At 35.4% G+C, this 15,067-nt stretch overlaps 1 protein-coding gene across 4 annotated transcripts in view; it reads right to left on the reverse strand.

Annotated features, from left to right (window-relative positions):
- Positions 1–689: 689 nt before the first annotated feature.
- The window catches only part of SH3D19 (SH3 domain containing 19), a 162,974-nt gene continuing 148,596 nt past the window's right edge, over positions 690–15,067 (reverse strand). For 3 of the 4 annotated variants that reach the window (XM_058550187.1, XM_058550185.1, XM_058550188.1), the window contains 7 exons: positions 14,661–14,791; positions 12,773–12,831; positions 10,578–10,780; positions 10,060–10,112; positions 7,827–8,013; positions 7,326–7,423; positions 2,402–4,306 (listed from right to left, as the gene is read on the reverse strand). In XM_058550187.1, coding sequence (XP_058406170.1) covers positions 4,190–4,306; positions 7,326–7,423; positions 7,827–8,013; positions 10,060–10,112; positions 10,578–10,780; positions 12,773–12,831; positions 14,661–14,791 — 848 coding nt within the window. In that variant the 3' untranslated portion in view covers positions 2,402–4,189. Of the gene's footprint in view, positions 874–2,401; positions 4,307–7,325; positions 7,424–7,826; positions 8,014–10,059; positions 10,113–10,577; positions 10,781–12,772; positions 12,832–14,660; positions 14,792–15,067 lie in introns of those variants that run through there. The other variant, XM_058550186.1, reaches the window with a different exon arrangement.

Below are 15,067 nucleotides of genomic sequence, written 5' to 3' on the forward strand. Positions count from 1 at the left end.
TTGCTCTCAGCGCTTGCCCCCAACTCCCTCATTGCAGTGGATACGTAGGCCTTCTTATAGCCCAACCAGGCACCTCTGACCAGCAAAGATACAGGCCTCTGCCTGCTGCCCCACATTCATCTTCCCCTAAAGTACTCTGTATATACAGATGAATTGGATTTTTTAAATCGCTGCATGTTGTTTTTTTTTTTTAATAGCTTTGACATTTCATATGTCTAAAGAGGACACCACTATCTCCCTAGTATAGAGTAATCTTAGATATAGTACTGCACTGGAGGGTTAGCCACATGGTCTGAGGCTCTTTGGAAGTAACAACTCTGCTGGCCACTTGGGGCCCTGGGGAATAATGTGGTAGGCCTCAGTGATCCTTTGAGTTAGGGCTCTATCCAATAAAAAACTTGGATACGATTGGGGAAATAAATGTAGTTGTTGTTTCTTTTAATTGTAAAAAAGAACTAAATATGGGCCAATATGTTGGTATTAAGATTGTCAGTCAATTTCTGTTAAAAGAGGATAGACACTGGCAGGTAATTTTCCTTTCTGAATTATGGATTTGAATCATTACTTCTCCTGAAAAATATTGCATTGAGTTATTGCCTAATTTGCAGTATTTGAAGATAAATAAAGAATCCATGGTGTACATACACTTAAGATTCCTTTATAAAAAAAATCCAGAATGTGTCCCGGACTCTGAAATATAAATTTATTAGCTTAACAGTGCTTGAGTTAATGTGTTGGTCTTCAAAATACTAAAACAGTGTTTTGCGCTATATGTGTATGAAAACCTAGGTTTAGGATTTCTCTGCTGTTACCAAAAGCACAGCCCTATACACACCTTTTCAAGATCTGATGTTCCAAGCATTCAAATATTTCCTATTAAACAAAAAAAGGAATCCCCATTAATGATCAGTTCATGTTTGAGTGTCTAGGTAACATCAATATAAATTGTCTACATAAAACTGTGAAGCTGAGCAGGAATTTTCTTTTCTTCGTGAAAGAAATAAATTCAAGGCTTTAATTTATTCTCTGCAACTCATTCTAATCAGAAGTATTATATCTGAGAAGTTACAACTGTTACAGGCCAATAAAACAGATCAATTTTACTTGTTTAACTGCTAAAGAGAAACATATCACTTTAGCACAAAAAATGAAAAAAGTACTGAATTGGGAATCAGTAGAGCTAGGCTTTCCTTTATGGCTCTACTGTACCTGTATGATCTTAGGCGAATCATTTAACCTCTGCATGTTGAGCTCTGGTCTCGAACCTCTCTTCTGCAGTTTAACAGGATGAGCTTGCAATTAGGTGAGAGGTCCCTAGATGGTGCTGTTGCTCTGAGTTAGGCTTTATATTTTTTCTATTAATTACAGTGAAGTAAAAAGGCATAGATTAGAAAATGATTTCCTTTCAGTTCTGAAAAAATTCACTGTTAAAAGAGTTCATTCGATCGCATTCAAAATGGCATTGAATTATGAATCATGTGGCCCACGTACATGTGACATTAATTAAAAGGAATAAACCATTAATGATTATATACCAAATATCCCCTTATAATTAGCCCATATATCCATCACTATTTCTAGTATATTTATCTAAACTTAAGAAACTAAATAAAAACTAAACAATTATTGTGAAGAGTACTGATGTATAACAAACTCTTCAGAAAAATGACGTTTTGTTTTTTTCAAATGCCAGCTCTAAATAAATTTTGATAAATGCATTGATTTTTTTCATTATTAATGTTTCAGATTATATTCAAAACCTGTGATTTCCATGAGCACAAGGACAGATATATTACATTACCCCTCCAGCCATGTAAATGAAGGCCTCTTTTAAAGAAATCTGCTTTTAGTGTTCAAAAGGGTAAGAATAATATACTAAATGACTTCTCTAGTTTTAACCCACCACAGAAAAAGGATTTGGAGATTCTAGTTTGAGGAGGCTTGGATGAGCAATATGAGGTTTTCATTTAAAATTCCTGGAAGGAAAAAGAATACGTTCCTATTTCTCCCCTATGAAACTAAGTATAAAAATTATGTTCAATCAATATACAGAACAAGAAAATACCTATGAAAACCCATTCCAAGCTACATTTTGGCTTCTTGTCAGTTGATTGGGTAATAAATGGCAAGCAAAAAAAGGTAGCATGACAGAGTGAAATAACATAAAACTGAATTTTGTTTCAATATTTTTGTCAAAAATTAAAAAGGAAAGATATTGGATCTTGGTGGATCCAAGATAGTATATATGTGAAAATTATCCGTCCATCCAACCAACCAACCAACCAACCAACCAACCAACCAACCAACCTTTACTGAGCCTATATGGTGCAAAGAGCTGGAGATATGAAGATAAGATACCATCTCTATTCTCGAAAAACTCAGTCTAGTATGAGAAAAAGACTGAAAATTTCGGTTCAGTTTATTATAGTGTCAAGTAGATTTACAACTATTGCACTTATCACTCAGCTGACAGAAGGCCAAAATTTAAGAGGGATATTTTTCTCCAATAAAGCCAGCTTTTCACGATCTTCAATATACTAGAATTATACAAAGAAATATACCTCACGTCCTACTGCAGACACTCCCTCCTTCCTGCTGTCATATAGCTTGCTGCAAATGGGAATTTAGTTGGGACAATCTGTTTCTCATGAAATTACTCTTGAGTGAGATCTGACAAGAGTTTTCTTTATACTGTCTTCTTTATCCAAACTATGTGGAAAAAACAGCTCCCATACTCCAAAATCAATTGTAACCATATAACTGGGAGATAAATTTTAATCAAAGACAAAGTAAATATCTCCTCCCTTACAGAAAACCACATGGTGTTCACATAATGGTTTGACCACGGGCTGCCTAACTTTGGACAATGGGAAACAACAAAAGCTAAAAAGTGGCCCAGCATATGAAACTCTTCTCAAAAACAGAAGAAAGTCATGAACATTGTTGGGAAAGTGTTTTACATTTCCAATGAAATTCTATTCCATTGATCTGTTTGGAAGATTGTCTTCGACCTATTTGGCTTTAGCCCATAAACGAATTGATTCAGTCAAGTAAAGAATCACTTTTATCTTATGCCTGGAATGCAGAACAATGGACAGCAAGAAAGTGGTTTTTTAATTTACTCTAACAATTGTGCAGGGATGAGGGGGTGGGGGAGACCCAAAAAGAGTATCAGCATTCGGTCTTCTTAAATTATTTTTCATTCTGATTATATTGGGAAGAAATGAGCTGTGGGGGTTTGGCATTGTTTTCCATCTTAACAGTTGCTCTGTACTGAGATATATGTGATTCATAATGTACCACTACAACAAGACACAGCTTTTATATATTACTGGGGTAACGCAAAGAAAATGAACTTTTCTTTGGATACCAGTAATTGTCAAAAGAATGATTGCAGATTCAGAAAATGTGCTTTATAATAACCCTGTTAACATAAAGTATACATGGAGGACAGAAATAAGTACGGCAGGTATGTGGAAGGGTTAGTTGTGTTAGCAAGGCATTTCAGGATGGTTTTGGTTCTTCTGACTAACATACATAAAATGTTAGCCCCCTTCAAATCCTTGGACAAAGGGGAAAGCCTTAGTAACACAGGGAGCATTTGTTGAGCATGAGCTGATTCATCCCGTGCTCACAAAGGCTCCAACTAGTCAAGAAACTAACCCCTCCTGAAGCAAGGATTTGCCCTGGTAATGAGGAAAATGCGCTCAAGCTGTTAGAATTAATTTGAATATCAAAAATGAAATTCAGATTACCAACCATGTCCTGATAGTTACAGCATGTAGAATATCAAACGTCCTCTTTTTAAACTGAAGTAAAAAATGAAGAAGCACGGTTAATTTACTTGTGCTGATGAAAATAGATGTCCAAGTGCAACTTTTACTTGTAAGCCTCCCCATGCTGCCATGTCCCCAGACATTTTCTCTGGGGGAAGGGTGTATCTGCCTTGCTAATCCTGCTTGATGTTTTCCTTGGTAGAATACTTGCTTAAGGGCTTCCACGTGCATGTTTCTACTGTGAATGAAAGCTAACTACAAAATCTAGACATTTTTTGCTTTCAGAAAATTCTAGTGTACCATGTACAGCATAGAGATTTCTTTCAGTTTAAAAAATAGTGCAAAAACATCTGATAGTCAAAGTGATAGTTCAAGTGAGTTCTTGTGCCAAGGAACACAGTCAAGCTTCACCTTTAGCTGACTTGTAAAAACTGAATGTAGTTTTTGGGAAATATTCCAGATTTTCCCATTAGTTCTCCACTCATCCAGTCATCATCCACAGATTCCAGCTCTGTTATTATATCTCCAGCCTGTAGGAAGACAGAAATTGGAAATTATTATTAGTTTCTGTTGAGTACATGCATGGTAAGCAGCCCACCTTGAGAGGTACGTATAATCTTCTCTTTATATAACTCATTTATCTTGATTTGCTGAGAAGATTAAATGAGGTATCACAAAGATGATCTGTACCTGATGATGCCATTTACTTGGCTACTGCTGTTCCTCAAAGCCCATTCCTTTGCCATTGTCACCTGAGTTGTATTTTGATTTTCCTGCTTGTATTTTGTGTGCCCAAAATGCACCACTCCTGATCTAAAGTTCTTCTTTAATAAATAATACCAACTATCGTGTATTACATATATATTTTTTTAATTAAAAAAATTTTATTTTTCATCTGACAATTATTTATTAAGCATCCACTATGTTTCAGACACTGCTCTGCGCACTACAGATACAGCAATGAATAAAGACCTCATTCTAGAGCGGGTAGACAAATAAATAAGCTGGCACAGGAGGACAGAAAGTGTGGGGCTGCCATTTCATTAGGGCAGTCAGGGAAGGTCCCACTGAAGGTGACACTGAAGCAAAGACTTGGAGATGAGAGAGTGAGCCATGTGCTTACTGTACACCTTGTCCTAGTCTATGTACTTCATAGGAATTAACTTATTTAAACAACACTGCAGTCCTAAAGATGAGTATTATTACAATTCCCATTTTACAGAGATACTTTTATAGATTTCCTTATTTTAAAGAAAAGAAAATGGAAGCTCAGAGAGCTTAAGCAACTTGCTCAGTGTCACACGTCTAATTAGCGGTAGAGATAGAATTCAAATCTAGTGTGATTTCAGGGCCTGTATTGCTAACCATTAGGCAATGTGGCCACCACATTTTACAGTGGACCTTTTTACTTAGAAAGGCTTTTACTATAATTGCCTTTTCCCAACATCCTGAGCATTTTGTACTCTACATTTATTCTTCCACATAATGGTATATTCTCCTCTACCATCTGGTTTTATTCCACTCCTCCATGGCCTCAATATCAAATTTGCATTCTTTCGTGTCTTAAAGAGCTTCACCCTGACTCAGAAGACTGATTTATCCTCATCAGGTTAGCCAAAGGGGCTGTATGTCTTGTTCATGTGTGAATTATAATTCCTCAACAGATAAAGACATAATTTTTGAAATTATCTCCTGAAACTATTTTGTTCTTTATGGTTTCTAACCATTTCCTAGAATCTGGGTTTAAGATTCTATAATGGTCCAAGATGACCCTGGCTACTTTTAAGAATATCTTTATAGGCTAAATGGATTTATTTGTAGCCCTAGTACATTGCCCTCTGGAAAAATGGTTTGCTTTAAGGCTTTTCTTTATGGAAAATGGAAAGGAAAAATGCTATCAAATGTCATTAATTTACTCTGCTAAAATCTGTAAAAATTCTGGCTATTCAAAGTTTCTCTTATAAATAAATTCCTTCTGGTTCTTAAATTATAACACAATGGTTGACTAAAACTATTTTTCCTAGCTCTGGTCCACACATACACACCATGTCAGTTTTCTAGGGACTAGGACAATTTTTTAAAAAAAATAAGTGTTATCTACTAATATTCTGTGGATATTTAATAAAGTATTAATGATAACAATACTGAAAGCAGTGCAGAATCCCTTAACTAAAAACTCTAGAACTATCTTCCTTACAGTCAGTCATTTGTAAAATGAAGACAACTTATTTTCTGGAGGATACTGTTATATGAGTTCTGTTATTTATACTGACATAACTTAAAGGCCAAAATAACATCCAAAAAGTGTGAATCCAGATTGTTCACCTGCAGTAACATTTTATGTAAAGAAAAAAGGAATTAATTTTGAGCCACTGACTCTCAAGACTGAAAGGACTAGGGCAATAGTTTCCAAACATTTGGATTTTAAAGACCAAAAAGTTAAAAAAAAAAGGAACTGATATAGGGTTACCAAATTATAATTTTGCAAAAGAAATATCTATAATTTACTAATAATATTTTATAATAGAAATGATATTTTAATATGAAAAAGAATAAATTCTTAGAAGAAAGGAAAACTCCATCACAAAATAGGAAAGTTAGCAACCTTATACTGACATATCTCAGCATGCCCCCTCCTTACTTATGATTCCCCAAAAGCCTGCATATACCCAATATCACCTTGTTTTTCTCATTTTGTTGTAGACAGGTGAAAACCTGTTTCAGTGAAAACACCCACTGTTTTATGTCTCACCTTGTCCAATCACTCCTTGATGCTTTAATTACTCCTATGGCATCCCTGCCTCTGACTATCTCCAATGATGAAGAATTTACCACTGTCTGACACAGGTTCTTCTGACAGCAGTGACTACTAAAACCACCTCCTTCCTCTGGCACAGTCCCATAGCACTACCTGGGTGCTTTTCTCTGACCATGGTCCAACTGTGGACTACGGAAACAGGATCATGGACATATTCTGTTTTTACTTTAAAAAAAAAAATAAGAGGCTTATTAATCTTCCTTTGATGAAGTAAGATTAAGATTCAATTTTGGCTTCTAAGAATACCTTTGCAAAGTAGCTTAACCTTTGGGATCACTTCCCTAAAGTCTAGTCAGTGTCTTTGTGGACAAGACTCCAGCATCTTATGAGGCACTGCCGCAGTGGCCAGTTGTAGTAGGTACCATCTGATTTCTCCACTGATGTCAAAGACATGACAGTAGCAAGCTGCAAGGATCATCCTCTACTAGGGCTACCAATGAAAACTCCAATATTACTGACATCTGATGTTATAAGACCTAGGAATAAGGAATTCACTTGGGAATTGTGGGACTATCAAGTCAATAAGGTTTTCTTTAAGTACCTAAACACCTTGCTGATAATTCACATTTGCCCTATTCACCTTCTCTAAACTCTTCCTTTAGAATTAGGGTCTGAGATCTGTTCATTCTTGGCTAATGAGCAATACTTTCTCCAATGCTCCATCCTTAAATAGAAGACATTTCAAAATTTATAGTTGCTTAATGCAGTTACAAAAAGACACACATTCTGACCTTGAAGGAAAGCTCATCTTCATTCTCCCCATGGAAATCATATAAGGCTTTGGCCTTCCTCCCCTTCAGGGATAAAGCAGACATACTTTTTGCCTCAGCTGTGAAGACACCAAAAATTCAAATATACAGAAAGACGTTGAACTAAAATATGAATCAAACATGTTAAGAAATCCCCTTGTCATTTCCAGGACAGATTATTTCCAATTAATTTTGAATTTATTTAACTTGCAAAAAGACAAAGGATGTTCTCTTCGCAGGAAAAAAATTATACAAAATATATTTAGTAGACAAAATTAGCCATTATTAAGTGAAGGCATTTTTATCTTTTTCCCCCCATAACTCCAACAAAGTATAAAGAGAATTTACATAACTTTATGAATCAATTCTTTCAAATGTAGGCAAACAAACTGAACATGGCCAGAGGAAAAAGGAATATACACTGTTTCAAAGGTCTTGGGTTCCCCTTAGAGAGTAATGGGTCATTTCTTGTAGTTGTCATACCTGGGCAGGGCCGCACAAAGACTGCTGGGAAGATCCCCTCCCTGTCACGCAGTCTCCCCTTGTACCAGTCCGAGTCCAGATGCTCAAGGATCAGGATCCGGTCTCCCCTCTTGAAGGATAAGTCATCACTGGTCTCTGCCGTAAAACTGTGAAGAGCTTCGCACCATTCTCCAGAAAAACTGTTATCCTGTTACAAATCAGAAGTCTGGTAAGAAACATAAGATTTTATCTAAAATTGATTTCTACAAAGCTTATAAAGTGGTGGGAAAAAAGCTAAGGGGTCATAAGATTTCAAAGCCTAAAGACTTTTTTAAATCACTCAACATTTTATGTTACCATTGAGTACCCAACATAAAAGTTTCCAATAACTTTTTTCTTAAAATATAATTCTAAAAAATTTGTGACTATTTTGCTTTTAAGGGATATACAATGCTTAAGTAAAAACTTTTCTCTAATTATCATCTATGACATTAGTTACATTAAAAAAATTAGGTAAAAGCATACAATATTTATGTACAGTATCTATGATACTTTGAAAAAATTCTGGTAAAGCATATAATTTTCAGTAAAGCTCTTCTTTACCTAAATTAAGAAGGATCAGTATGGGCAGTCCGTTAACTTCCAGGTCTTTACCTGATTCAGAGGCTATCAGATTCCATGGCATAAGACTTCATTCATTCGCACTTTTAATTTTATGAGGATTAGTTAGCTCTAAGGTGGGCAGGATAACGACCCAAATGAGGTGGGTAACATGATGGAACGCTCCAACAAGAATGCTTTTACCCTAAACATATCAGAGGAAGCTTTTGATCTGTGAAGAGGTGTCTGCCACATTCGAATGGGAGCCCTATGTTCAAGAAGCTCAAGCAGGGAGAAAGAATAATGCTACGAGCAAAGGCTTGGAGGCAGACAGGCCTGTGTTCCAGACCCAGCTCTGCCGCTTCCTAGCTGACACTAGGCAAGATGCTTCTCTTTTCCCAGCCTCAGCTTCATCTTAGGGTTGCTGTGAGGATTAAATGAGAAAATGCATGTAGAACGCTTAGTTCTAACATCTTAAGTTCTCAACAACTGATAGCTTATGAAACAAGAACAAAAAACAGGCAAACAAAAAATCCAAACACCAGCCCTCTTGCTCCTGCACTTGAGTAACTAACCCTAAAGAATAGTACTTATCACTCCCAAGAAATGCAGGCAACCACGTGACCATTTCCTTTTGGAGAACTGTAGTCACTTTATTTCTTGTTTCACTTGATCAGTGGGCAAGGAAGAAAGAATTAAGAGACACAGCCCAATTACCAGTGACATTTTGAGTAACAACGACTCCAGCAGGCTCACTCTTCTAAAATATGTCACAAAAAACATGGAAGTCACCCACATTCCTATTCAGTTTAAACACTGCTGAAGTCATGTTATACAGTGTAAAATTTTTAATCCATTTTTTTCTCTCTCCCATTATAAAAATAATACAAATGTCCCTAAACATTTGGCAAGTTTGGAAATGTATGAAGAAGAGGGAAAAATACCCACCCACCTATACTCTTACCACCTAAAGGCAACTGAATGTTAATAACTGAAATATTTTTCCTTCTAGTCTTTTTATGCTATATATTCAATTTCTCCATATATGTTTTCCTCTCATGACATTTACTTTATAAATCTAGTTTTTCACGGCCTCAGAACATTCTCCCAATAATGGTCATATTTAGGCTGTTTTCAATTTTTTCCTATTACAATAACACCACTATGATCATCTTTGTGACTAAAATCTTCTCTCATTCTTTATCATTTTCTTAGAGTGAGACATAATAATAATAATAATCTGTACTTTCTCTTTTTAACATTCATATACTTATAATTACTTGTTTAGTGTTGAGATGTATTGAATCTTTAACTAGATATGTTATATAATATTTTATTGCTGCTTTACAAGGTATTTCTTTGATTACAGTAAGTTAAAATATTTTTTTGATATCAGCCACTTATAGTATCTTTTTTATGAGTATTCCAATCATGCCTCTTTCCTTGTTTTCTATCAGTTTGCATGTCTTTCTAATCCATTTGTATGAGTTCTGTATACAATAAAGATATTAATTAACTATTTAATTTATTTCAAACATTTGCTATACCAATTGAAAAATGATTTATAACATTTTCTCTTGATAATTATGATTTTAATATTCCTCTCAGAGTTGAAAACTGGCTTTCACTACAGTTACCTATTCAAGCAGCCTACCTGAGAATTTGCACCAGAATCCTCTTTTTTGGTCTTTGATGGTACCTTTGTGCCTACATTAAAAAAAGAAAAAATTCAGATGTAAAGACCATACAGTATTGGAGAAAAACTGTAGGGGGAGAGTGAAAAGTCTGGGATTCTAGACGAGTCTCTTCATGTATTGGCTTCGTAAGTTTGAATGGCACTACCCTCTCTGGGCTTGTTTACTGTAAAGTGAAGGAGGATACACATTAGTTACACTCTATAGCCCATTTCTGTTTAAAAGTCTATGCTTCTTTGTTGGCCATTTCTGATATGAAGCCATGGCTAATTACCTAAAACACCAAAACTAGCTCTTTGAGAGATTACCACAATAATGACTACCCCAATAATGACTATTAGCATTTAAAAATAATTTTTGCTTCTATCTTAAAAAATATGGCAATATGGATTATTATACAGCTTACATATTATCCTATTATTTGGTTTAGTTGTATTAGGATAGGACATAATAAAACAATTATATTCTCTATACTCACTTAAAACATTTGTACCAGAGGTGGGATGATCCTCAACAAGTTCCACAAAGTTAAGAGGGAAAATCCCAGTTCTGTCTCGAAGTTCTCCTCTGGCCCATTCTTCATTCACATACTCTTTAAGAATAATAATTTCTCCCTCTGAGAAACTTAATTCATCCTTCTGGTCTCCAATATATTCAAATCGAGCAACACATCTTGGGCCTCTGAACAAAGAAGATCATATTTACGGGTTAAACTAAAGAGTACTAACGTTCAAAATGCTTTAAAATCTTCATTTAGTCTTTCAATAAACACTTATTCTGTTTACTATGGAACAAGGTATACTAGGCATAATTTAAAATTTTCCATGACAAAGAATAAGCTACATTTCTAAATGATAGTGCTTACTTTTTAGATATGAACATATTCACTCAGAAAGGCTAAAGTCAAGGTCACAGAGGACATGTAGAATTCCAGATAAGCAGCTGGGTGGTCAGTTTATGCCATGTCTTTTGATCACCTTTACTTCATTACAGAATCTCCCCAGTCTCCATGTCTTTGTTTCCTTGAGCCACAGTAATCATGGTCGAGTCTGAACCCTCTAAATCACAAATGCACTGAGTTTAGAAGTGCTAACCCTGAGAATCTCAGGGCAAGACTTCAAACTTCCATGGCAGAATGCAATGGGCATCAGCTGGCAGAGTAGATGCTCAATATATGCTGAATCAATCAGAGAGTTGTATATATAAATGAATGGCTTTCAAAACTAGAAGGTTCAAAGAAAACACAAATTTGGCATATTTTATCTTATAATACCTAATCTTATACCTAACACTGTTGTTTTAAAAATGATTTTTGTATTTCCTTTTAAAAAGGCTTCATTTCTGAGAATTAGAACAATCCTTAAATGATCTGCAATTTTGACTAAGAATAAAAGTAGAGATGAAATTGTGTCTCTAGAAAGTATGATTTAATACCAAACCTTTGATTTGAGGCTTTAGAAAGGAAGTTTCAAAAGCAACAGGCTAAGGATATGCAATTGCCTGAAGAGAAAAGGTTGGTACCGGCTCCAATCAAAGTCTGATTTAAGTCAGGTCAATGGATCAACGGCTGTAAAAGCCCACTTTAAATTCAACCTGCTGACACAGTAAACACAGCTTAAAAATAGAAGAAAAATTGAAGCCAAAGTAGAATTCAACTACTGTGGCAGCAGAAGTTTTCTTATTTGTGATAACCTTTGCATTTATTTTCTAAAGTCCTCAGGGAGCATCTCCTCATGTCTGACCTATTCAAAGACAGGTTTACAGTCTTCAGCAGGTAGTGAATTCTATTAATTTGCTCATTTAACTGGAAAATAAAGTTGCACTGTGGCAGTGTTTTAAATCACAAAGGAGTCACAATGATGCATAAAAGGTATATAAATTCAGAGAAAGGTCTTCAGACATAAAGGCAGACCCTTCCAACTTAACTCTTCCTCTCTTCCACTTCCTCTTAAAAACAAAACAATACAAGATGTCTAGCAGTGTTTTTTTAGGGTTCATATTTCTACAAAGTTTCAATATTTTCGATGACAAAACTATTTGAACCTCCTAAAAATCTGTTGGTAGATAAACACCAGAAGCCCAAAACAAAATGCACTGGATGACAAAAACATCTCTGCTCTAGCTGAGGCCAGGCTGTGGGAAGCATCAGGATAGACTCTGTTGCTGTCATATGTCCTATAGTGATAGGGAGAGTTGCTTATGTCAGCTTCCATCAGCATGTTGCACTTTCATCAGAATTTTAATCCACTAAGGCTTTTTTTAAAATTTATTTATTTATTTATTTTTGTGAGGAGATCAGCCCTGTGCTAACATCTGCCAATCCTCCTTGTTTTTTGCTGAGGAAGACTGGCCCTGGGCTAACATCCATGCCCATCTTCCTCCACTTACATGGGACACCGCCACAGCATGGCTTGCCAAGCAGCGCGTCAGTGCGCGCCCGGGATCCGAACCGGCAAACCCCGGGCCGCCGCAGCGGAACGCGCGCACTTAACCACTTGAGCCACCGGGCCAGCCCCCACTAAGGCTTTTTAAACAAGTATTCCTCATAATTAAAAAGACACATTGAGAATCTGAATAATCATACATCTGAAGTGTTGAAGCTTGGTAATTCTTTATGATATAAATGCTCACCTCCTTTGTATTTTGTGCAAAAAAAACACAAATAAAACTTACTTAACACAATGAGATGAAACCGATTCTCTTTTCCCATTTCTTCCTTCTGGAACGTCAATCTAGTAAAGACAAAATCAAGACAATAATTCTACTTTTTCAGATTCTAGTAAGATAAATTTAAAGCTAAGTAATTAGAAAATGCGTGATTGAAATTAACCAGTTTAGCTAGGTGTTACACTGATTAAGAGTTACCATGGGTGCTGAAAGGTGAGAAATTCAGAATTTGGATTTTGAAAAAAATGCATAACTTGTAATGTAGTCTTCCTTGAATAGCCCATCAATCCTTCTCTTATTTGCTGGAATAAGTACATTAAAATCATTCTACCCCTGACTGAGTTTTCTCTATCCTATATTCTCCAAGTTGAAAACTTCAGACGAGGAGGACTGAAGATAGAAACTAGGCATCAGGCATTCGTGCACCACCACACCTACTTATAGTGTTGGCAGAATTCTGCAATACTTTCCTGACCCCAAAATAAAATATTTTAATCAAACTTGTGGATTCTCTCCATTTTCATAACTCTGGAACATCTTTTTCCCTTCAGTATGAATAGGGAAGGAAGAAAGGAATTAGTACTCAGTGAGCATCTGCTAAGTCACAAGCACTTTATATAGTACTTCATTTATAAGGCTCAGTAGAGCTGTGTTGTAATAAAATATTTGACTGTAATGTACTAAGTCTGAAAACTACTTAAGGCTCTGAGGTTTATATTAAATAAATCAGTGCCCTTCTTGATGAATTCTAAAAGTTCGAAGTTTTAAAACAATTTTTTAAACTTGTAGGCTTAGAAATAACACTTATACCAATAATGTGGCAGATTCAGTGTGATTGATTTCAGTGTGGTAATTGTGCTTTTTAAAGTACTGCTACATTGGGAAGAAAAATGAGGAAGAGTGCTAAAACTAACATTATTCTTAATATTAATTTAGAGAATGTGGTTGGATTTCTCCAAAGAATCAGGGCATATATATCCTGGTCAATTTTTAAGACCCACATTTTGTAATTCAAGAGACTCAAACTCATTTATATTTGAAAAATACAGGTTTTCTGTTATATTTGTTTTCTAAGTTTTTGATGTAATGGAAAATCATTTGCTTTTTTCTTCCAGATAAGCTGTTAATGCTCAACTATTTAAGCTAGTTTTATTGATAGTTTCCAGTATCAATAAACTATATCAGGGACTGAGTCACACTCTTCCTATTGATATAAGTGTTCAAGTGGCAGTCTGATTTTATCCCCATGTTTCACAGCCACCTGGCCTTAGCACTCAGGGCTCTACCATTTGGTTCTGCTTTCACAAGTTAGGTTGTGAAGGTGTATAAAATTCTGATGCTTTAATATAATATTTCCAAATCAGATTTGAATTATTATGTGAAAAACCATTAATGGACAACTACCTCCAATGAAAGTATTCCCAAATCTACTTTTTTAAAGATGGAAATAAACAGGAATGGAAAGGATGAAAAAAACCAAAAATGAAATGCACTCCAAAGAAAAGAAGTGGTACCATAACCTCAGAGAACACTCCTTCAGGACAATATAGTACCATTCAATTCTTAATGTTTCAAAGAATTAACATATATCCTTAAGTGCTTAGCAACCCTCTAAGAATAGTGGCTTCACCAGTTAACCTGTAGTAGTTGTTCACTTTAGGATTTCAGACAGCTTTCAGGCATTAAGTTCTAATACTCCATAATATAATAATTAACCATTATTTAGTTTAACAAACTTTTATTTTTGGAATTCTCCAAACACCAATTGAATCCATGGAAGAGAGAGAACTAGAACCCAAGAATCCAGGCTTCCTTCCAGTTATTTTCTCCAAACTACAAGCTACACAGAACCCACTGAATATATGACCAATTTAAACAAGCACAATCTACTTACAATTACTTTGACGTAGTTGGCAGGAAATATGCCAGTCTGGTTTCTACATTTCCCTCTGTACCAATCTGTATCTATTTTTTCCAGGAGATAAACAATTTCTCCAGAAGCGAGGTTCAAATCATCAACCTGCTCTGTAATATAAAATTATAATTATGAATGATGAATTACCCTGGTTGCAGATTTGATTAAAGCAGCAGTTGACAAAGTAGCATTTAGTTCTCCCCACTGAGAGAGTATGTTCTACTGATTCTGTGAACAAATTACACTAATCAAATTGAGTTAAAAAATATATTCTTTTTTTTTGATATTGTTGTTATGAGCTTCTTCTTTTAAGACCAAATTAGATGTATTTACCATGCATTAACTGATAGGAAATGGTTAAAAAAAAACAAAATATTGTGCTGGGC

Source organism: Diceros bicornis, chromosome 11 (assembly GCF_020826845.1).
Source record: "Diceros bicornis minor isolate mBicDic1 chromosome 11, mDicBic1.mat.cur, whole genome shotgun sequence".
Lineage (NCBI taxonomy): Eukaryota > Metazoa > Chordata > Mammalia > Perissodactyla > Rhinocerotidae > Diceros > Diceros bicornis.